The following is a 23,503-nucleotide window of genomic DNA, read 5'->3' on the forward strand; positions in this document are numbered from 1 at the left end:
TAACACTGAGGAGCTGCAGTGACCGACATCAAACGGCTTCCTCACTAGAGCCTGGAGAAGGACTGATGGCCTTCAGGCCCACTGAAAGCATGTTGACTCACTGCCATCATCTGTAGAAAAATAACCAGGAGGTATTAGGTATCTTATAGCTAGAGGGCTCCAAGCAGAAGATAGTTCAGCCCCTTCCACACCTGTACCTGTCTGGCTGAAACAGGACTCTGCCCCTGACTATCCAATTCTATGCGGGAAAGGCAATTAGGCTTTTCTTAAGACGGAAAAACATCTTGCCTTTTATGGCGTTATGAACACCGTGTGTCTGAAAAGACCTCAAGCCACATACATCTGGGGGGCTGTTTTCAACACACCCCTTCAGTGAAGTAGGCTCCGAGTTTGGTGCCTGGAAGCTGTAGGGGAGGCGACTATCTTCATCCCACCCTAGAAGGTCCCTCCCCTGCCCCAGCCCGGGGCCCAGCTGGGCCTCTGGTGGTCGTGCCTGGTGGTGGTGGTGCCTTAGGAGATTTCTGAGCTACTGCACCACACACTCCCTCGCAGGGGCTCTGCCAGGGATGGCAGCCTTTAAACGCCTCATTAATATTCAAATCTATTCAAGTCATTTCAATTTGAATTCTATGCATATTATCAGATAGAACAAAATGCAAATATATACAAATTCATCCATAGGAAGAAATAAATAGGGGGAGCTCTGCATAATGGGATTATAATCATTCTCAGGGCTTGTCTTTAATTCCCCAGAGCCCTGAGAACCAGGGCCAGTTGTGATGCTCTCCCTGGGACTGTTCAACCACCACGTAACCTTTCCTGGGCCCAGGCTCTTGGAGGGTTGCACATTTTATAGATCTAAAGATGCTATCATTGTCCGCTGATTTTGTCTCTTCCTGCCCTTCCAAGACTCTTGGGGAACTGGGAGGGTGAGCACGGGATGGGGCAGACTCAGATGCCCGGCCGGGGGACTCGCATTTTGCTACTTCCGGAGGCCCAGGAACTGGCCTCGGACAGGATTGGTCAGTCTGGCCCTCCCCATACACCAAGGGAAGGGGTCTCTCTGCCCCAAGCTTCCTACAGCATCTTGGTGTATCTCATGCTGGGGTAGACAGGGAGGGGCTAAGCTTCCAAATTTCTTAAACCTCTAACCTGAGGAAGACTTCATAAAGCCTTTAAGGTATATCAACTGCCAGGTTTCAGTGGACAGGTCTGCTACTAACCTTATGTGTCTACCCTTGTACTGAATCTCATGACCTGAATGGTCCAAAGCGGTGTCTAATACCAAGATAACATACGCTCTCCCTTGCTTTGTCACATGGTAAGACACACGAGCTCGTCCCTGAACCTGCAACCCTACATTCACTTCCACACAGTTTATATCCACTCCCTCGTGCCTCCTTCCCAGCCAGATCCTCAGTCAAAAGCCAGAAACTCAACCAGGCATGGAGGCAAAGAGAGAAAAATCAAAGTTCAGGCAATAAACCTCCTACCCTACAGCAAATCACATGTAGACAAACACAGCGCCTATTTCTCCTTTGTCTTACACTGTTGTTGTTGTTGTTGTTGTTGTTGTTGTTGATCTCTGTTTCATTTCAATTACTCCAAAGACAGGAGGAGGCTGTGCTATATGGTATTTTAAAGGAGAGTTCCCATACTCCACGCTAATGAAGCCAAAGTAAATTGCTATTAAGAATCATTTAGTGAGGTTTAACTACAGAATCTAATAGATGTTCCCCTTAATCTCTTCCCCATGAGACCCAATGATAGTGGCATTATCATTTATAAATATAAATGAGCAGAAAGATCATTTGAGTTTACAGACAGGGAGACTGAGGCACAGAGTTCTCACACAGAGAGAATGGCTACATTTTCCTGAAAGGAGGGGGCCACCCAACTCCATCTTGTCTCTGGTTCCTGTGATAGGCAGAATAATGAGCCCAGAAAGACATCCGTGTCCTACTCCTTGAAGGTAATCCTTGAACATCTTGAAGATGTTACCTTACGAGGCAAAAAGCACCGCAGCTGTGATTCAGCTAAAAGATCCTGAGATGGGGAGATTATCCTGGATTATGTGGGTGGGCCCGGGGAATCACAAGATCCATACAGTAGAGAGGCAAAGAGGGCCAGCTTCAGTAGGAGGTGTGATGATGGAAGCCAGAGGTTGCCATGATTCAGGGAAGAAGCTACGAACCAAGGAAGGTACTGGAAGCCTGAAGAGGCCAGGACACCAGTTTTCCCCTATAGCCTCCAGAAAGAACCAACGTAAGCTTCAGCCCACAAAGACCCACCCACGGTAGACTTCAGACACCCAGAATTATAATACAATTGTGTTGTCTTAAGCCATTTAAGTTTGTCCTGTGGCCACAGGGGACGCAAGAAACGAAAATAGACCCTACACTGCCTTTCTCAACTGGGGTTTCTCGTCTGAACCCAGAAGATAATACAAATAATAATAAATAAAATATTTTTTCTTCTCATAACTAGCACTGATTCAGATGCTTAGCAAATAGTTTATTTCATTAATACAATGGATGCCTTTAGGGCATCAGAGCTTAATTCTTCCGATGAACCCTGCTGAGTAGGGCTGCATGGCCTCACCTGCTCCCCCAGAAAGCCACCCAGTATCGGGCCTTGAAAACAGACCGGGGAGCCTTGAGCTGTCTTATTCTGTCCTTGGGCACCAGCACAACACATCTGGAAACACCGAACCACACCTCTGCGCAGTGTCTCATAACAATGTTGCCTTCACAATGTTTCAAGGCACACCTCAGTAAGTAACTACTTTGTGAGGGCAGGTAGGAGAGAAAGCCTGGTTCCCTTTTGCCTTTGAGGGCCAGGCCCAGAGTCAGGCCACCGGTATGTGACAGGGCAGTGGCCTCTTGGCCTCTTGTCCAGAGCCCGTGTCACAGGCTCGGGATGAAGAGCTACACAGGGTGCACTAGACACTCAACAGTACTGACAGGCTGATGGACTGGCTCTTCATGGCAGATGCACCATGGGAAGAGTCATGGCCAATGTGCCCCGTGATTTAAGGCTGCCCTGGGGGAGCGCCCAGGCTACTCCCAGGCACTGGTACCGCCCTTACTATAATGGAGCTGCTATCTTTTCTTTATGATGCCTCAGTTACAAGAGAGCCTCAGTCAAGGGCAGTGTGTGTGTGTGTGTGTGTGTGTGTGTGTGTGTGTGTTTCACCAGCCTCTGCACAGAGAACTCTGTGTCTTAGCTGGAACCAGCTATTACTATTTCACCAGCACCTCTGTCCGAGCTCCTCAGACATTGCTATCCTGCCTCACGGTGGAGGTACTCAGCCCATCACGCTCCATGGGATGACACGGGAAATACCCCCGAGGGCCCACTGCACCCGGCACCCTCTAAGAGTAAGTTCCTCGGAGGCAGGAACCCAGGGGGAGACACAGGAGGGGCGGTGGGAGAACCACAGGGCCTGGATTAGGAAGTCCTGGGTTTTCCTCTTACCTTTCACACCTACCACCCGTATGACTTAAAAGAGGCCACTTAACATCACTCGGTCTCGTTTTTCTTATTTTTCAAGGTGAGGGTAAGAGTCGACCCTAATAAATGTGAAAGGGTTTTGGAAAGCATAAAGTGCTATATAGACACAAGGAGGGATTAAATTATTATCACCTCTTCCCCAAGGATTGCTTTGTGCTCACAGGCATTCTAGTAGCAGAATGCAATAATAATGACAGGTAGAGTGTGTTCTCTGATAAAACACTTTCACAGCTTGGCAAGTGACATCCTAGGCACAGAAGGTAGAATGATCCAGAACCACTGGTCAAGTGCCGACCACGTGCCCAAGTTAGACAGAGGCCCTGCACAGACTGAGGTCAACAGGACCCAGTCCCCGCCTTCCAGAAACTCACAGTCTAGAAGGGAAGGCAGATAAGAAAAAGCCACTTCAATATATTATTACAAGCACTACAAGGGGTTTGCACAGAAGGCTGTGGAAGGAAGAAGAGTGAGCACGTAAGTTGGTTTGTGAGGGGAGAGGTAAGGAAACTTCCTCCAGGAAGGAAAGTGAGAAGATCCCCAGGGTAGAAGGTAGCTGGACCAATACGGCGGAGAGCTGACATCCTTCCAGAGGAAAAAAAGGACGGATGAGCAAGCCAGGATGTGTGAGGGAGCAGAGCATACTCTTGACAGCAGCAGCTCGGTTCGGCTGGAGGGAAGGGTGTGTGTGAGAGTGGAGGAGGAGAGAGGCCAGACATCTGGCCTGAAGATCCTTCTCCTGAAGGTGCTGGGATGGCTGTTCAAGCAAGAGACAACCATCCAAGACAGAGCCTTCTGTGGCCCTGACATCTGGCACATTGGCTCTCTTCATGGCTATGCTGATGCATGGAAACTTCCAAACCTTCTTGTGTACAGGGGTGTGCCTTCATGGTCCCCATCTGGATGAGGGAGAGTCAAAGCAGTTGTTCTGAATCCTAGAGTCTTATGGTCTCCACAAGACTAAAATGCCTGTCTTCTACACACATCTCAGCTTGCTCAATCTTTCCACCTGTCTGTCCCTCCTCGCTAGCCTGACAGCCACAGCCAGCTGTGCTCCCCTCCCCCTTCTTCTCTTCTATCACTACGCTCTCCGTCCGGGAATGTGCACAAGTACACAGCAGCCAGCAGGGAAGTTGAGGGTGTCTTTAAATCTGGCCCTGGTTCCACATCTCTCTCTCCTCTCCATTGCTGCATTCATCGGCTCCTGCATTTGGTTTCCCATTGGTGATCTGGGCTGAATAAAGAGGCCCAGAGGCCTGGTGATGAGAACATCTTTTTTTATGAATTGAAAAATAAAATGACAGTACACAGCTCGTAGATCCCAGTTCACAATGAAGAGAATAGCAATGTCTGTGGTTGTTTTGACCTTGAAGATTTTTAAAAAACAGAACGAGAATTCTCGGGGTGCATTATTATATACATTGCGAATCTCTTCACTGTGCAAAGCAGAAAATCCATCCTTTATGGACATGAGCATCTCTGGTGCACAGCATCGACCTAAAATAAACATTCTAGTGGGCAGGTGGGAGAAAATCTATGGTGGCTCTTAACCACATTCTTGCCTGTCAGCACAGATGATCACGTTGCCCTCCTGGGCTCTCCCCAGGTGGGACAAGGCAGCAAGTCACGTGGAGAGGACTGACCCACATTCTTCTCCGTCGTGAGGAAAGCAGTGACGTCAGTGACAGACTGGCAAAGCCATCATGCTCCAAACTTTATGTGCTGGCCTTACCTCTTGTTTGACGTGGACCCGTGGTGGTTCCCGAGTCCATTCTCACTGTATATGTCATCCTATGATAACGTGACATCAAAATTCTTCGAGGCAGCTCCCATGAGTCACCTTACCTCCTCTGGTTAAATAGGAGCACTTGTACAGCCCAAGTGAATATAAACAATATTCACAGGGAGGGGAGGCCCAGGTGGGGTGGGGCGGGCAGGGTGGAGCCGGGATGCAGGTGATTTCTGTACCAGAAACGCCCCTTCCAGATACTGGTTTTCTTTCTCTGGACAAGTCTCTACTAAGCAGCTGTTTTCAAGCATCTCAATGATTATTGAGAGGGAGGTTGTGACCTCCATGCCCCATGCACTTGGTGCCACGTGAGCGTTGAAATACTCTGAATACTGATTCCATGAAAAGGGGCAAACTTGCCTGGTACAAAGGGCATTCCTACTTTCACAGGAAAATTTTCTTTTTTTCAGTTCATATGGTTGCAACCGTCCTTAGGAATGATACAAGCATCCCTGCCCTGACTGTGAGAACATTTAAGGCAGACGACGTAACATAAAAAGAAGATAATTTTACTGAAAACATGCAGCAGTACATATATTTTCACTTTCCTTGGCAAGAATTCGGTGGTATGGCTCTTAGAAAATAAATAACTGCTGATGATGAGAGGGAAACGCAGATTTCCTTTTTTTTTTTTAAATTTTTTAATGTTTATTTATTTATTTATTTTTGAAAGAGTAAAAGGAAGAGCGAGAGAGCAGGAGAAGGGGCAGAGAGAGAGGGAGACGGAGAATCCCAAGCAGGCTCCGCTCTGTCAGTGAGAAGCCCAATGCGGGGCTCGAACTCACCAACAGTGACATCATGACCTGAGCCGAAATTAAGAGTCAGACGCTCAACCAGCTGAGCCACACCAGGCCGTCCCAAGATTACCTCATATTATTAGCAGGAAAACAGGGGAGGGAAATAGTAAGGTTTTCCGGATGGTATTTGAGTCTGGTCAGCTCAGCATTTAGTTGTTTTTACTACAAAGTATGGACTTGTATCTGTGAATAATAGCTCTGCCCTGGTTCGATGAAGAGAAAACCCAAAGCAAAGCTCATGGCCGGAGCAAGGGGCGTCCACGTGGAACTGGAGCCCTGGTAACAGCTGACAATGCACTGCCGATGTGATCCGTGTGTCCCACTGAAACGCTCAGACTGTGGCATGAAAAGAAGAAATGTTATGTCTTGCACGCAGCGATCTGCCTCACATTCCTCCTCTGTATTCCTCTGACTCAGTCTTAAAGGGGCTTTGAAAACGTCAAGGAACTTTTGTGTTTTGCTAGTTTACCTTAAGCGTCTATCTTAAACGAATACTATGATCTCGAGCATGGCCTAGGTGGATGCGTGCCATCTCGGAAATGATTGCTGACATCAGGTAAGATGTACCTGCCGGAACCAAAGGGCGGAGAATTGAGCCTGAACGGCATTCAGACCCTCTGACGTTCCAGGAGTCTTTTCTATTTCTCCCTAACGACCATTATTAATCATTCCAGAACCACGTGGTCTCCTGACATTTTTACGATCCTGGACTTGACAGAAAGGAGGGTCTTGATGTCCTGGAATGCCTTTTCATGCAGAGTAGCTCCGCTCTGACGGCACAGAACTAACACCAGGCGAACCTCTCCCTAAGCAGAATGGGATTTAATCTTTCTTTCTTTCTTTCTTTCTTTTAAAGCCACTGGAAGAAAGTTAGGTGATGACGGGCTCTTGTTAAGAAATCAGCATTTGGCTTTCCAAATGTTCAGCTAAACTGGAGCCGGGTTGTGAAAGTAAGAACAGCTGCCAGCCACGGAGCAGAGCTTCTCAAATTCTTACTCAGCTTCTGTCCTGGGGGAGAGCTCTCTTTCCACTTGGACCAACTCTTCTTTCCAAGCCCTGCAAGTTATGAAGGCGGGGAACCTTTGGCCGGGCCAGGGGTTCTGCAGCATACCGCCAAGTCACATGGCTGCGCAGGTACCGGTGCGAAGGGGATTCCTCCCAAAGAGATGGGCGGGGCGGGAGGGGGGGGGGATTCGGGGTGCACATACCAGTGTCTGAATGGCCGTCTTATCACTCGCCAGTAGGGAGAGGCAAGGTTACGGAACGTGTGGGCAAGTCAAGGCATCTAAGCCTCATAATCTAATCTAATCAAAGCCTCGGGAATCTAATCCCTGCTTTACCGGGGTGCTAGGAGGATGATACAGGAAAATGCATGCAAAGCTTAGCAAACTTAGCTCTAGGTCTCAATGACGCCTCCCCATGGCTCGCTCCAAGGCAGCAACCACGAGGCGTTAGTAACGGAGAGAAGAGACACGCTCCGAGGCCGGCATCTGGAGCCCATTACACATTTTGATTCTTTCCTATTCTCACCATTTCCCCTCTCCCCCATTCAGCTTTCCATTGAGGGATCCCATAGTCCTAATAAAGGTCATGTTTATGAAAGTAGAAAAGGGAGCAGGTGGCCAGACATAAGCAGAGCCAACAGCACGTACCCCATTGGTATAACATCTTTTTCTACGGGGAGGGGAACCATCTCCACGACTTTCAGCAAATTCTCAGAGTATACGGTTCTAGTTTTCCTCGCTGACCCGTGCAGTTTGAAATCAGGTTTTGCCAACTCTGGGCAAAAAGTTTTCTTCTCTGATGTGAGATGCTCGAGTCGTCACCTGCCATGACTACACCGATAACATGGACAGAGCAATCCTACCTTCTCACCAACCCCACTGCACACGCCCTCCCCACCCCACCCGGCTCCCAGGAAGACAGACAGTGTGACAGCATGGACAGACTGGGCCTGTGGCAAGTCTCCTTGCTAGTGAGAAAGCTGAATCAGGTGCAGAAGGCCGCTTGGGTTTAAGCAAACATCATCTAAAATCCTACCAGCAACCAAACTTGATAGCTACCAAACAAACAGCATAAATGGCCAGTCTACCAGCCACTTGAGCCACACAGAGACCAGGAGTGAGCTGCTCCAGGGATGGCCTCACCCTTCCCTCACCCCGTGCCCCACATACACAGACTCCAAGGTCTGACACACATCCTCCTTGGCAATCCTCAAAAGGTGAAAAAGGCAAGCTGCTACCCCCTGCAGGGGTGGCCCCGCTTCCAGTGCCTGCCATCAGGACCTCGCTACAGAGCCTGGTAATTTGCACTCTGAAACAAACAGCCACTGCCCAGGGAGGTACGTTTTAATGGTGTCTGTTTCCGTCAGGGGATGGAAACAGAGTAGCACCTCTTCAGCCTGCCTGGAGATCAGGAACAATGAGGAAGAATTTTCCGACTGGTTGTTTTGGCTTTTTCAGCAGGAGAGGGGAGCTGCAGGCAGAAATATTGGCTCCGGGGTCATTCAAGGGGCAGACACCTGGAGAGAGGGGCAGTGGGCCCAGGGTGGGGGCTGGGGGCAGGGGGGAAACGGAGCTCCTGGCTGCCAGCCGCCCCAGGAGGGGAATGATGCATTCATCACCCACAGGAGGGACACCAGCGTAGGGAAACACCTGCCACGGGGAAATGGACAGCTAGCTGAGGTCCTCTGCTCCCTCTCTTTGCGGCTCCTTCTCGTCCCTGGGCATTTTTAATTGTACCCACCTACCTTTTTTTTTTTTTTTCAGACATTCCCCTTAAGCACTCTGCCCTCACATCCATCAGAAACAGGCAGGAAGGACCCGAGCTTCCCAGGAGAGCTGCTGCCATCCGGAAGGCTTGCTCTTTCCCTCCGTGCCTTTTCCATGCCCCAGCCCCACCCGTGGTGGGCAAAGGAGGGCCAGGCACCCTGACTAGAGAGCCTGGCTCTTCCTGCTACTAAGGGCCTCCCTGGGCCTCAGCTCAGCTCACTCCTGGGCTTTGTAAGCGCTGCTGCTGCCACCATCAGGCGGATGTAGGAACTGCAGCTCTTTTTACGTCCCCAAACCTTCCTGGGATTTTAGGTCCCCAAACCTCCCACCAGCTCCTGCCTGATGCGGACCCAAGGGAAGAACAGGCCCAGACCGTGGCCCCTCACACAGGTGCAGAAGGGACCGTGGCCCCTCACACAGCCTTTTCTCTGTAAGAAAAAGGCTTCAGAGGCCAGCTCCCTGCTGAAATGGGACTCCCTGTGAATGTGGGGTAGCATCCTTCAGCCAGGTGTGGAAGATTCCTAGAGTATGGAGGGTAAAGCCACTGGGAGGTTAACTGGCAACCTCTCTGTCACAAGGGGCAGGCAGGGAGGGCAGCAGTCGCTTCTCCTGTGGTACCTGGGATGGGTCTCCAGGAAAAAGCTCTACGTTTCTGTCCCCTGGTTGCCTGCATGATGAGCCAACCTGGCCCCAGTGTCACTCTGAAGCTGTCATAGCTCCCAGCATCGCCAAGGGTGACAGGTGGACTGTCACACTGCACCAGAGCCGAGTCACCTGTGACACTTGCAGGTGACTGACAGAAATGGGAACTGACATGCATTAAAGAACAGAAGGACAGGGCTGGGTTTTTCGCTGAAACTGAGGAGTGGGTGGCTTGCCAGAGGATGTTTCTCTTGGCAGCGTCCCTGGTGACCCAGTGGGCATTCAAGGCCTTACTCGGAGAGGAACAACTTCCCACTCCGAATAGTGGGGATCCTTCCTCTGCCCTCCTGTGGGGGGCCTGTCAGCCCCTGCACGTGTGATGTCAGAAACACGGCTTTCTCTTCCTTTTACTGTTTCTCACCATTCAGTCCAATATTTCAACATTTATTCAGAGTCTCCTATGTGCCGAATAGCATGCCTAGCATCCACATCGGTGGATGGACAAAAGAAATGGGTATTTTAATCACCCAGTTCAGAGAATAAAAGTTCCTCACCGCCATTGCCTTGTGTGTGTGTGTGTGTGTGTGTGTGTGTGTGTTAAAACAGCTCCAAAAGGGGGCGCCTGGGTGGCTCAGTCAGTTAAGCGCCCGACTTCGGCTCAGGTCATGATCTCATGGTCCGTGAGTTCGAGTCCCGCGTCAGGCTCTGTGCTGACAGCTCAGAGCCTGGAGCCTGTTTCGGATTCTGTGTCTCCCTCTCTCTCTGACCCTCCCCCGTTCACGCTCTGTCTCTCTCTTGTCTCAAAAATAAATAAAAATTAAAAAAAAATTTAAAAAAAAAAACAGCTCCGAAAGGAACTACCCAAGCAACATCTCCTTGACTGCTATTCAACCCAAGAGGCTGGCCTCTTATTCCCCTGGGGAAACCTTGTGCCCTCAAGGTAAAAGCTGAATGCCAGAAGATGAAGGAACCCACTCAGAAAGAGTCGGGAATCAAAAGACAGAGCTGCAAGGCTAGGTGGTGGTTCGAAGGTCAGCTCCCTGATTGTCACGGGAAATCCTTGAAATCCTTCTCTATGCCTCAACATGGAGGATTCCCACAAGTTAGGAGGACCTGTTCCGTCTCGTGCCACAGCCTAGAACCTTCTACGCCATTTTCAGCGTGGGTGACGTGGAGCAGCTCAGGCCTCCCCGCATCTTGAGAAGCGCCAGGGCAGGCGAAAAAGGGAACCAGAGGAGAGTGACTCTGGTCAAGGGACACGACCTTTCAGAGGGCAGGACAGTGATGACAGCTGCCTCTCGTGCTATAAGCAGTGCTTGTGAATAGCACTCTACAGCTTGTGAAGCTCGGTATCAACCCTCCTCCTCATCATCCTCATGCAAACATTCTTATTACCACCACCACCACCACCATCCAAATGATGTACCTGGCACGGGCAAGAAAATGTGCCGGACAGAGCCATCTGTAACACGTCATCTGTCTTCTAGGAATTCATTAGCCCAAATCAATAGGCTGTGGCTAATAGATAAGATTCAGGGAATCTTTGGAGGGGGGGTGGGGGGGATCTGGATGACATCTATTCTAACTCTTTGATCCACTGCTTGGGAAGGGACTCTTCAAGTCTTGGTGGCCCGAATTCTACTCTTAGAATGCTTTCAGCAATGGGAAACTATTCAATGGGCTGGCCTTAGACACTAGAGTTAAATAGCAACCGTCTGAGAAACGTCACTGCCTATTTTCTTGCAAAACAATGCAGGTTTTGCTTCACCATCCAGCTTGTTCTTAGTCCCCGCTCACTCCTGATGAGAGCAGGCTCAAACATGGAACACATGAGAGTATCTGATGACGTTCTTTACTCTTGAAAGAAAGGTTGCTTGGTGGTAGAGACCTGTAAACATCCCTAACGTCTTCTGGGTAGAATCACTTAGCCTGTAACCTTGTTTTCCCCAAAGACAGCACAGCTTCTCTTCAGAAAAGCAAAGAAATCATCAGCAAAAGGTCTCTAGGCATTTCCCCCTTATCTCATTCTTGTTCTTGTCTCCCTACCTGGTTTACCATTTGTCCTCAATGCGGGGCTGGCATGGGGAAATCCCATTCCTCGGTGCCTACACCATCTAACAATCCAGTGTGTCCCCAGCCATCCCAGCTTCCATCCCAGCTTTCTTTCTTTCCACATTCTGTATCTAACGCACTGTTCCTAAGTGTGTGTTTACCCAACCTTCTTCTCTGCCTTCCTCCGGAATGGAGACCAACAGTTAAGGTCGGTTCGTCCATACTTACCCTCTTGCTCACTTTTTTCCACCCTTTTGGAGGCTGGCTATGGAGGAAAAGGAACTGGAAAGAGTGAGTATTTTTCCATTCAAGTCCCATATAAGAAACAGGGGATACCAAGAAAAATAAATCACGTGTGGATTCTTCCCCCTTTTTTGTCCATAGGACCCAAGGCGTAGAGAGGAGTACAGACCCAGAGATAACTAACAATGTTTCTAAAGGCAGATTTAATCCTGATGGTCCATCATCAAACATTCAGCATGGTATTTTTGACAAGCTGACCCTCTCCTTCCCAAGCTTCTTACTACCCTCAGCAAACTCACATTCTAGCCACCCACACTACCCATTGCTTCCAAATATATGACATTCTATCCTGCTTTCTTTCTTTTGCATACACTCTAAGCCACAGCCTGAAATACTCTTCTCTCCCCCAAACCCCCCCCCCCCCCCCCCCGCCGGGAAGACTCCCAGACATCCTCTGAAATCGATACAGCCTTTCCTGATGCCCTCGGCCATTTCGGCCGCTCTCAGAATACTCCTGACAACTCTGAGCCCATCTGTGACTGTGGGTCAAAGTGTCTGCTCCCTGACCCGACTGACCCCACTGGGGCAGAAATACTGTCTGAGGGGTCTTTGAATCAAAAGTCCCTGGCACAGTGCCCACCGCACAGTAGGCCCACGATGCGCGCTGGCCGAGTGGTCAAGGGCTGAGCTTTGGTGTCATAGCGTGCTATCTGATCACAAAGGACGGACTGAGAGAATGTGGTTCTCTGAGACACCAGGCGACATGGAGCCCCTGGGGATAAAGTGTGGAAAGACGAATGCGAGGCTTGGCGGTCACTGTTCCAAGTCGGTGTCAGATCTCAAACTCCTGTCTTCTAGGCATCGGTTAGAAAGACACTGAACTTGCAATAACTGTCCAGGGAACACAGACCAAGTAAGAAGACCATCTTGATAATTCAGCCTGATAATCACGCATCTTTTTTATACTGACAACCCAACCATGGCAGGGTTGGTTTCAGTTTTTTGGTTTCAGTTTTCAAAAAAAACAGCCTCAGGTAAAATCTCTCTCACTCTGCCCAGGAGGAAACCAACCCCAGGTGGAAGATTACAGGGGGGATCTCACCTCCCCTTTCAGGATAAGGAAAAGGGCGGATCTGTTCTAAGTTCTGGACATCGCTACACTTTAGCAATGGGTGGTGTCCGTCTAGGGTGGGGTCACAGATGGGAGGAATCTGGAGAGGGCATGAGAAGACTTCTAGACTGTGGGGCGGGATGGGGGAGGGGAACCTCCCCGGGGCATGCCCGAGGAACCCGGATCTGGCTACTCCCTTGCCTTTATTTCCAGGAAGGAGATGGGGGAGTGTGAACTCTCCCCTCCAAGCCCCAGCAAGGACTGCAACAGAGTAATTCCGCAGGGAGCACGATTCATCCATGCTGGCCGCTATTTCCATGGGTTTGCCTTGTTACGAGCACACCCAAGAAAAGCTGACATTTATTTAATCCTCGTAGTGGTGTTGACTGTGTACTCACCGAAACATTGTATGCTTGCGGAAGACATTTGTTTCCAAGCAGCTTATGCTAAATTGCAGTGATATAAAGGAAACACTTATCCAATATTGACATTTACTGACTTCTAGAAATGTACAGCCAGAGTACTCATTTTTAAAGTCAGGAGAAGAGAAAAGAGGAAAAGCACAATGTTTGATCCCTAACTCCTTCAGTGGCTCAGGAGCAAGAAGTTAATTCACGCTCACGTTAAATATGGTGGTGGAGATCCTTACTCTATGGCAACAGCGTGGAGGTTCTGAGAGCATGTGGAATGTTGAAGCCCTTCTATGCTGAATTCCCAAGCTCTGGCAGAAAGCAGGACACGACATTCTTTGCATGAATGTGGGAGAAGTATTCCAATGATCTATAAGGTATCTATATTCTTTTTTTTTTTAAGTTTATTTATTTTTGAGAGGGAGAGAGAGAGAGAGTAGGGGAGGGGCAGAAAGAGAGGGAGACACAGAATCTGAAGCAGACTCCAGGCTCTGAGCTGTGAGCACAGAACCCAACGCGAGGCTCAAACTCACAAACCAGGAGATCATGACCTGAGCTGATGTCAGAGGCGTAACCGACTGAGCCACCCAGGCGCCCCTAGGTATCTGTATTACTGGATGTGCACACCTAACTGTAGTTTCTGGTTTTCCCTAGGGAAAAGAAAGTGATATGCAGTGACATCAGGGACAGCAGTGTGCCTCATTGTAGAGGGCTGTCTGGATCACTCCCCTCGCTGGGAATGAAAACCCTCTCTATTTGGAAAACAGGGTGAAGCTCGTACATTCCAGCACGGGATACTGCCTCACTCCCTGTGGACAGCAGTGATGCGGACGTGAAACCCAAGGGAACAGACAACGCCTGGAGCTGGAGCCCCTACCAGCCCCGGCACCATGAACACTGGGGTGTCCACTGACCTACGGAAAGGCTGGAGCCCCAATCGCTGTGCTGCAAGAACCAGCATGAGATCAGGATTATTGGAGTGGTTAAGAGTCCAGCCAGCTCATGATCTTTAGAAGCTTCCCCACTGCTGAATTAGAGCGTCCCTGCTCCCAGGCACAGGTGGGGTACAGGGCCTCACTCTTTCTAGGTTGACCCTTGTTAAAAATGCCTGCCCTGGTGTTTCACCTACAAGTTCAGGGTTTTAGAAGGATAAGGCCTGTGGCCTGCGATGATGCCTGCGCCCATGTACCTCCCTCCCCACCCCTGGTTTACAGGAGACCCTAAAGTGAAATGCTGTTGCCCCCCACCCCAGCCCACTCCTCTAGGCAGGCAATTTTCTTCTCCGTGTTCATGTTTCCAAAACAGTTTATCTTTTTATCTCCTTGGAAGAAAAGTACTCTGCAAATCAAAGGTATCATTAGTATTGTTATTATTTTGCTATTGAAATCTCTTGAATTCACTCTGGATTATTCATGTGCTTTTCTGGGTCTGCAATATAATGCCGCCTAAGTCACCCCCACTGGGCTGAACAAAAAAGAAAAATTGCATCTTCAGGCCTAATCCCCTGCTCCACCCCGTCTCCTGCTGGCCCTGGCTCCTACCCACACAGGCACACCAGGGAGAGCGGCTCCTTGGTCCCATGCCTAGCTGGCTGCTGCCATGTTCCAAGGAAGATCCTTCTTGTAACCCAAGAGGGAGGCCCCACTCCATACCCTGTAAGTGCAGGGTGAAGGCTCTGAGCCCACCCGCACCCCTCTTCCCCTGGAGAGTTTCTCTTCCTTCCTCAATAGGTCCAGCTGGCAACAGAAAGCTCCCTGCTGGGCTTTCACAGAGACCACCCGCATGCCCAAGAGACGCGTCCCAGCTGCCCTCACCCAGAAGCTCTGTTAAAGAAGTGGTCCCGCACCCTTGGCAGTTGGGCATTGACCTTCTAGGACAAAAGAAGCTATTCTTCCTCCTCTAGACAAGACGTCATATCACTTGGGGTGCCAATGGGGGGAGGAGCATCGTGCTTGCTACTTGCCTCATCTTTTGTTATATGAAGGTTCTGGGCAAGGGGAAATGTCTGCTAAGTTGTTCACTCCCAGTTTCTTGTTCCAGTGCCTTCTCAGCCTGTACCCCCTATGATCCCTCCATTCTTTCGGCTGCCTCTGATGTGCTCAGGCTATCTTCTGGTGCCCCTCCCCGTTCCCAAGGGCGTTTCTTGCAAGTTAAGGCCTCCTTCTTCTCCATGCTTCCTGCCATCCCCTGTGGCTTCCCTCCTCTTAGCCGGCTGTCTCCACTCACAAGCTATGCGCCCCGCGTCTGGTTCAGGCTCTCCTATTCCCTTCGAGAGTCATGTCACCATGAACCTCCCTGCTCCTCTGGTAGACATCTGACAGCTCTTTTGGTGATTCCTGCCAGCAAGTCAGGAGGGCAAGTCACTTAGAGTCTTCCCAATGGGGAGGTGACACCCCAGATTAATCCTCAACTCAGGGATGTCATGGACAGGTAAAGGCGAGTTTTCATTCCCACCCCAACACGTTCAGAGCAGCACAGCACACATGTCAACCCAACAAGAGAGGTCTGGGCTCTCCAGAGTTAGAACCCTCAGACCCACCAAGTAATTAGGCCGGACCAGACTCCGTGGGAGTGCCAAGCGAAAAGGTCAGCGAGCAGGGAGGAGAACAAGTTTCCAAACAACGTCTGGGTTCAAGCCACCACCTTTGTGTCCCTGCCCCTTCCCCAGACCGTCTCGGCGTTGAGATGGGCTGGAAGGCAGGGATCTTGAGTCCTGCTAGAACACTAGTCCTCCGTAGCTACTTAAGAGGTGGATGTGCAGGCTGGATGGGGTGGCTCTTGAAGATGAAGGAGGGCACAGAGGGAAATCGTTGTGGGCCAACTTAAATGATAAAGGGAAAAAAACACAGCAAGTTCTAACTTTATGGATGACAAGAGAATCGATTCTTTTTCACCCAGGGGCAGAACATGCCTCGTCTCTGCAGGAGGCAAATTGTGCTGTGACATTATCCCTGTCTGTACAAAGCACGCGGCCCTGACAGCTGATGGAAGAGGCAACCCCAGCAAGAGAGAAACCCACACGCAGCACAGACTGGCAGCTCTCCATTTCTCTGTGGGGGGAGCCAGGCCCACGGACGTTGGCTGGGGCGGAAATGGAGCGATGCCATTTGGCCTTTTACTGCCACCTTAGGAAAGAGAAATGAATATTTAATCTCCATCTACACGAAAAGCCCAAACTTTAAAAGAAGAGGGTATACAGCGCAACACTGACATCAGTTATACTTGAATTTCACTCTCTAAAGGGTTACGGAGAAAAGTAAAGGTGAACCAGGAATGGACAACTTAGAAGAGAGGGACTCTAGGAGTCTTTCCTTATATGTTTTGGCATCAAAATCTTCAGAGCACTGTTGGGCGCTCTCCCTCACTGTGCAAACGAAGGCGACGGGAACAGAAAGCACCAGAATTGTGTTTCCAGAAACTCTAACATGACACATAGGCTCCCAGGGTGAGAGGTGCTGGGAAGCAGATGGAGGTGTCACCAGAGTGCCAGAGAAAGACCTAAAAAGAACCCTGGACGTTTGTTTTCTCTAAGGGGGGGGGCATTCCCGAGTCTCTGCACTTTTGCTCTGAAAGTAGCTCAGGAGGAGGAAGGGTGGGTCAGATGGGTGGCTCAGCGGGGGGCACGCCAGGCAGGGTGCAACTTCCATGAGGGGGATGTCCGCGGATGTCACCTACGGCCTGCGGGCTAGTCCCCTCACGACCTCTTGGAAGTGGACATGCTCTGGCTAATAACTTGGTAAATACATGGCACTCTGGAGGTGGGCACAGGATGTGAACTAATCGTGTATGTGCAGAGGGTCAAACAGAATCCCCTGGGGGGGGGGGTTCACGATACTCGCAACAGCATCCACATTAAAACACATGTCTACCGATCAAGTCAGAAGGTATATCACAGAAGTCCACAAAAATTGTCCCACTTGGCCCTTAATTCCTGTCATTAGAGGCTGTCTATTCACAAAATGTACAGGGTCCGGGGAGGGGGTATTCTGACCAGTTACGTTCACTTTGTCTCACTGTCTTTCTTTCGGCCCATTCTGGAGCCCCGTGTGTAGGTAGGACATCTATCATTTGGGAGGGTGGCCAGTGCTGACCAAGCTCAGAACACTCAGGAATAAGAAACCAGGCACTGCACGATGCTGTGGTTTCTTCCTAGTGCTCTCAGGGCTAAGGGTAGATGAAACACAGCATTTAACCTCCATAGGTAAATATTTAAAGATTCATATGAGACAGAGAAGAAATAGCTCGGTGCTGAGAAAAGGATAAGAAAAGCTGAAGATGCACACACTGCGATGCTTCAGACAGCCAAAGAGGCACTTAGATACCAAAGGCTTCTTATGCCAATCTAGAGGGGAATCAGAGCTCAAGCTTTCTAACAACGCGTGGACTGATTAAGACGTGCACTAGTCCCGTGAACATGGGTGGAGGGGTCTGGTGGGCTCCTCCTTTTAGGGATTCTCCATGCAACTTCCTGAGTAAATTGGTAAGAGGCAAAAAGGAGAACAGGAGTGTGTGTGTGTGTGTGTGTGTGTGTGTGTGTGTGCCCGCGCGCCCATAAGCAAGCACAGGGGCATCCAAGAAAGAGGGTAATCTCACAAAATGGTAATAGAACCCAAACTGTTTCTGTACCAGTGTTCTGAGATAGTTCGTATTCATTCAGCCTGAAAACTCTCGGGAAGGCAATTTATCTTCCTGCTGCTGTAGGGAGCCCTGGTGAGATGCACACAACCATATGAATACATGAGTGTGTGCGCCTGTGTCTGTGTATACACATTATAATTACATACAGGGGTGAGCGTATACATACTATTACGTGGAAAGGCCCCTCAGGGGTAATGAGGATGGCCATAAGCAAAGTTTGACAGGGGGCGAATCTGCAGTGACCACAAATACCAGTGCAAAGCAGAGGAAGGAGGCGTGGGTCTTTGCTTACATGTGGCTTCTCCCTGACAGGGAGAGAGAAGCAGACATACTGTTTGCTCGCAAAGCCAGCCACCCATGGCGGAGCTCTGCTTTCTTGAAAACTTTTACCCTTCATTTAATCAACAGATGGACGTGCTCTGTTGTGGATTTCTCTGAGAGAGTCCTGTCCCTCTCAGAGCCGTGCTGGCTGGCACAAATGTTGCCTCAGATGGCAGAGGCAGCGTTGGCATTCCAAAAGAGTGGGAAGGAGCCGGTTTACTTATCCCCTTCACACTCAATTCCACAGGTGACTTTTGATGCCTTTGGCTAAGTAGGCATTGGCAATCCCTCCCCAGAGTGCCCTCCCCTCCCTTCAGCACTGCCTGGCCCGAGGCTCCCAGAGGCAGGGAGCCAGCCCGGAGGTAGCAAAGTTCTTTGCAGAAAAGTCCACCAGCTTCTCTGCCCCTGCTAGGCTGCAGAAAGGAAACAATCAGCACCAGGGGCGAAATTTCACTTGAGACCCTGAATCCAGGGCTGTGTAGGATTCAGAATTCAGCCTTATTCAGAGGACCCGATGAGATTCAACGAAAACACTTTACAAGCTTTTCCCAACCGCTGCAAATTACCCCCACGGTGCATTCGGTAATCTGCAGCCGCACACAGTGGCTTTGGAATACACTCAGGCAAGTCAGACCGTATTGGAGCTGAAATATCCACCTTGCACAAAGCCCTCCTTCCCTACCCTCTCCTTCTCCAACCTGAGTCTGGAGGAGACGCGGTGCCCAGAAGTTCAGAGCGGCATCGCCACACAGCCACCGCCTAATTAACATACCGGGAGCATAAAGAACTCATTTGCATCGGAGAGTTTGGGCTGGATGTTGACAAGTGAGAGGAGAGAGTCACCCCTCCCACCCCCCTGCCTTCCAAAGGAAAATAAACAGTACCATTTTGTTGCATTTGCGAAGGCAAAGGAGCAAGGCCAGCGCATCTCGGACGCGTCCCTCAGCTCGAGTTTCCGAAGCCTGCCCCCCATTCCTGCCCTCAGCCTCCCGCGCCCTGACAACAACCCAGCGACTTTCTTTGCAACTCCGGCCGCGCGGGGGGTCCTACCTTGACTGAACAGGAAGAAGCACACGAAGAGCAGATCGAGCTGGAAAGGTTTCATTCCTTAGCGCAGCGAGGGGAAGCCGGCGGGGCAACTTGGGTTTGCAGTTAGTTTCTCTTCCCGGGCGGCTCTCCGTGCTCAGCCTCCGCCGCGGTCCTCCCGGGTTCGCGCCAACCATCTGTCTGTCCGCGCGTCCGTGCGTCCGTGCCTCCGCGCGCGCGGCCCCCGGCTCTCCCTGGGCCTCCGGGTCTCCGCAGCCTGCCGAGGCCAGTGGCCGGCTCCTAGCCGCCGCGGGAAGCCGGGATCGTCAGCGACGTCCCCGCTCGGAGCAGATCCATTCTGTGGCTCTCGGCAGCCCGGGCTCACGGCTTCCTCCGGCGGGCTCCTCCCACCGCGAGCTCGCGGGCGGGCGGGCGAGGGAGCCAGTGACGAGTGACAGAAGGGCTCCTTTCACTGAAGCTGGGGCGGGGGGAGAGGGAGGGGAAACAGGTCATAATTAAAGAGGAAACACTTGGAGAAAGGAGATCTATGCGAAGCGGAGGCCCGAGGGGGGAGGCTCTGTTCTTTCTCGCCTTCTCTCCCCATCCCCCCACCCCCACCCCCGCATTTAGGGGGAAATTCAGCTTTTGTCACCGTTATTGACCAAAAGGCATCTTGAACAGGGAGCAGGCTGTGACTTTTTGTCCACACCACATAATGTTGTTCAACGGGAGTGAAGTTAAGCATGACTATATGCAGGCACACGCATTAAAATATGCATGCACTGCCTTTTGCACAGGGGACTGGGAACCGGCTGAAAGGGAAAAGGGAAGCCTCGAGGGTTGGAGGGGGGGGGGGGATGCATCTTTCCCCAGGAAGGACTTGGCCAGTGTGTGCAACGGGAGTCTCCGGAGTTGGGGAAGAGATAAGCACGTTCTGCATTTTTTGGAGACTTTCCTAGGAGGGGGAGATAGGTAATAAAACCTGAACGTGCAAACCTTAGTTTGCTTTGCACTACTCCTGCAAAACAAAAGGAAGGAACGAGAGGGAAATCAAGCAGGTATGTGACACATGCCCATTTATTATTATTATCATCACTGTGGTTTGTGCATTTCCTAAAAAGGAGACGGGAGCCCGTCTTGGCATTTGCAGCCTCTCCTCTAATAAGCACTCCATCACTCCGAGAGTGTCTTTTCTCCAAGAGGTGCTGTGAATCCTGTTGCGAAGGAGAGGCCAAGGTCATAGGCAACTGCCTCCCAAGAACCTTCAGGTCTTTTTTACCTGCGGTGAAACCTACACTCAAATCAAATTCCATGTCCTGGGTGATAACAAAGTGAATTTACCTAGGCCTATTTTCTTGGTGGACATTTAGATATACCTGGGGTACACGGGCACCGAGGGAAATAAAACCTCGGGCACAGACCATGCCTTCAAGAGCTCACGGGTATAGTGTGGAAGCAGAGGATGTAAAGAAGATACAAACTATAAGGATGCTTACAACCAAGTCTAATATGCAGCATTACATGGAAGAAGGCGGGGGGGGGTCGTAAAGAGTAAGGAGAGAAAAATGAAAGATGTTCTCTTGATGTGTGCCTTTCAGTATAAACCAAGCATTACTTTCTTCAGTCTCTGGACCTTGGGGAGGTCTTCTGGGAAACTCTTAGCCTTCCTTCCATCAGTGTTACATACTTGGGGGATTTTGCTGACTTCAAGGCACATTCCAACTCCAAGTTTCCATATGGATGTTAACTTTAAAAATGTATCCCTCGGTATTGGTGAACAAGAGGAATAGGGCCCCAAGAGAAAGTATGTGCTGGTAGGAGCTTACATCTGGTAGTTGACATCAAAGATCTACAAATTAGTAGGTGTCTGCTTTGTTGACTTTTCTATTCTTAACTTAATAGTTTATTTAACTGCATCCCTTAGAGGCTGTTAAACATATCAAAGGGAAATTTGTAAGCAAGCTTTGGGGGAAAAAAAAAAAAGAAATGCTGAGCAACAGAAACTCAGAGGTCCCCAAAGAGGCACCCTAACAGCTAAATTAGCAAACAAGGTACGGAAACAAAGTGTCAGCACAGCCTTAGCCCGCCAACCTGATGACAGACCACGGAGTGAAACAGAACAGGCAAACCTAGCACATAAACAAGATGAATGATAATTCTAAACAACCTGTGCCAGACAACATGTTAAGAGGGAGCACATGGCATGAGCTTTCCATGAAATCTACTGGGTGCGGGGAGAAATGTTAAGGTGCGGGCACCATTCCTAAGGCAAGCCTTGCAGTGAGTAAGATGGATAACATTAGAATGTAGATTGTACCTCACAAAGCAACGTTGGGTGTTTTAACTAACATTTATCCCTTAAGCTGCTGCTTCATGTTGACTGTTAATTCCTAAGTGGCCTGGGGCCCAGATTTGCTTAATTCGGCCCCCAGGGAAATATTGCAAAGCCGGGGTCAGGAAGCTAGCAAACTGTGCAGTACATGAAAATCAGGCTCACACACACACACACACACACACACACACACTCACGCTCAGCCTTGGACAAGAGACGGATGGTAGGAATCTGAGGTTGGAAGGACCTTGTTTCGCTCTCCCACTGGTCCCTGAGACTGGCCTCGTGACCCTCAAACTGGCTCTGATCTCCCTGGCCAGCTGGGCCTGTTCCCTTCTCCGCCTACCACCCCCCCACCCCCTTCTCCCCGCAGCCTCCGGTCTCCGGCAGAAAGGGGGAAAAAAAAAAAAGCTTGGATTAAGTGGTGAGCTGCCTGCCTCTAAAACGACCGGGAGGCGTTTCAAGCCTGAGTGCCGGAAAAACCACGGCAATCTTCGGCAGCCACCACGTGGGGCAGCGAGAACGACAGCGGTACCTGCAGGACCCACAGCCGGCCGGGCTCTGGCGCCAGCCTCGACGGCGGCCCGGCCATCTCCGCCCGGCGGGTCCTTGGCCTCACCTCCTCCGGGGGTTCGGTTAACCTCCTGGCGCTGCAAGGTGCCTGCGCGCAGTTCGCGGGCGAGGCGGGTGGCGGGAGGCGGGAGGCGCGGACGGCTCCACCTGATGGAGAAGAGTGGAGAGTCTTAGACCTCGGCGTGCGCTGCGTGGTGCGGCGAGGCGAGGCGAGGCGAGGCGAGGGGAGGGGAGGGGAGGGGAGGCGAGGCGAGGGGAGGGACATGGAGGGGAGCGAAAGAGGAAGACCGCCTCCCCACCCCCATCCCACCGTGGGAGCCTGCGCGTCCAGAGCCCGGGACGGGAGGCGCTGGGGCTCTGGGCACGGCCCGTGGACGTGACAGCCCTAAAGAGACAGCAGAAAACCAACACTTGGAAAACTGCCCGAATTCTTGTTCTGTGCACATGCCGGCTCCAGGTCTCTGATGCGCCCACAGCGCAAGCCACGGTCCCTCACCAGCAGGTGGCATCCTCTCCAGCATTTCTTGTCCTGGACCATAGCCCAGGAGGCCGAGTTCATCAGTCCCCAGCCCCCTTCTCCAGGACCTTCAGTGCCCAGTCCTGTGTCCTTTGAACCACCCGGCTCTGGCGTGCGTTACATACGCGGAGGCCGGAGCCCACAGAGAATAGGGCTGGCTCCAAATTCTGCTGCTCGCTGGCCAAGAAGCTTCAGAAGGGCCAAGTCTCCGCAGGACTGCTTCCAAGCCCTGCTCTCCTGGCAGCAAGCGTGCCCCTAGAGTTTTCTGAGGTCTGGGACAAAGACACCAGGCGGGAGGGGTCCAGGTGCAGCGCTGTGGCGATACTGCCTCTCAATACCCTGAGCAGCCGAGTTCCCACAGACCATGCAGACCCTAGCTCATCGTTACTTTCCAGTGACTGTTCCTTGATGTTAGTGCGATGTCTGGAATATTTATTATTTCCTCCATTTGTGCAAAGGCCTGTTTGGGTACTTAATAACGACGTGTGGAATGAATACATGAATTCCTGTTCTTGGAAAGTTTGTCCTCCAATTGGGGAAAAGTAAACACATGGGGAAAAAATAGGAAACATCTCATTGGCTCTTTAATGAGATAGAAATTGCCCTGGAGGTTGTCTGTCAGGCTGGATCCTTTCTGGATGAGTCTGTCTAGGCCCACTTGCCTGAGGCAGTACAGGAAACTGCCCAGCTGAGATGTAGCCCAGAGCCCCAACCTTTGGTCCTGTGTTTGCACTGCCCTGCCCTCGGGGCTCCCCTGCACTGCTCCTGATG

The 23,503-nt window shown here is 50.9% G+C and overlaps 1 protein-coding gene across 5 annotated transcripts in view; it reads right to left on the reverse strand.

Annotated features, from left to right (window-relative positions):
- KIRREL3 (kirre like nephrin family adhesion molecule 3) overlaps positions 1-22,382 on the reverse strand; it is a 552,485-nt gene extending 530,103 nt beyond the window's left edge. For 2 of the 5 annotated variants that reach the window (XM_058687283.1, XM_058687281.1), the window contains exons 1-2: positions 22,178-22,365; positions 19,335-19,788 (exon numbers count right to left, since the gene is read on the reverse strand). In XM_058687283.1, the coding sequence (XP_058543266.1) occupies positions 19,335-19,389 (55 nt within the window). In that variant the 5' untranslated portion in view covers positions 19,390-19,788; positions 22,178-22,365. Of the gene's footprint in view, positions 1-19,334; positions 19,789-22,177 lie in introns of all 5 variants that reach the window. The other 3 variants (XM_058687282.1, XM_058687284.1, XM_058687286.1) reach the window with 3 other exon arrangements.
- Positions 22,383-23,503: the final 1,121 nt, after the last annotated feature.

This window comes from Neofelis nebulosa, chromosome 10, assembly GCF_028018385.1.
Source record: "Neofelis nebulosa isolate mNeoNeb1 chromosome 10, mNeoNeb1.pri, whole genome shotgun sequence".
NCBI classification, from domain to species: Eukaryota; Metazoa; Chordata; class Mammalia; order Carnivora; family Felidae; genus Neofelis; species Neofelis nebulosa.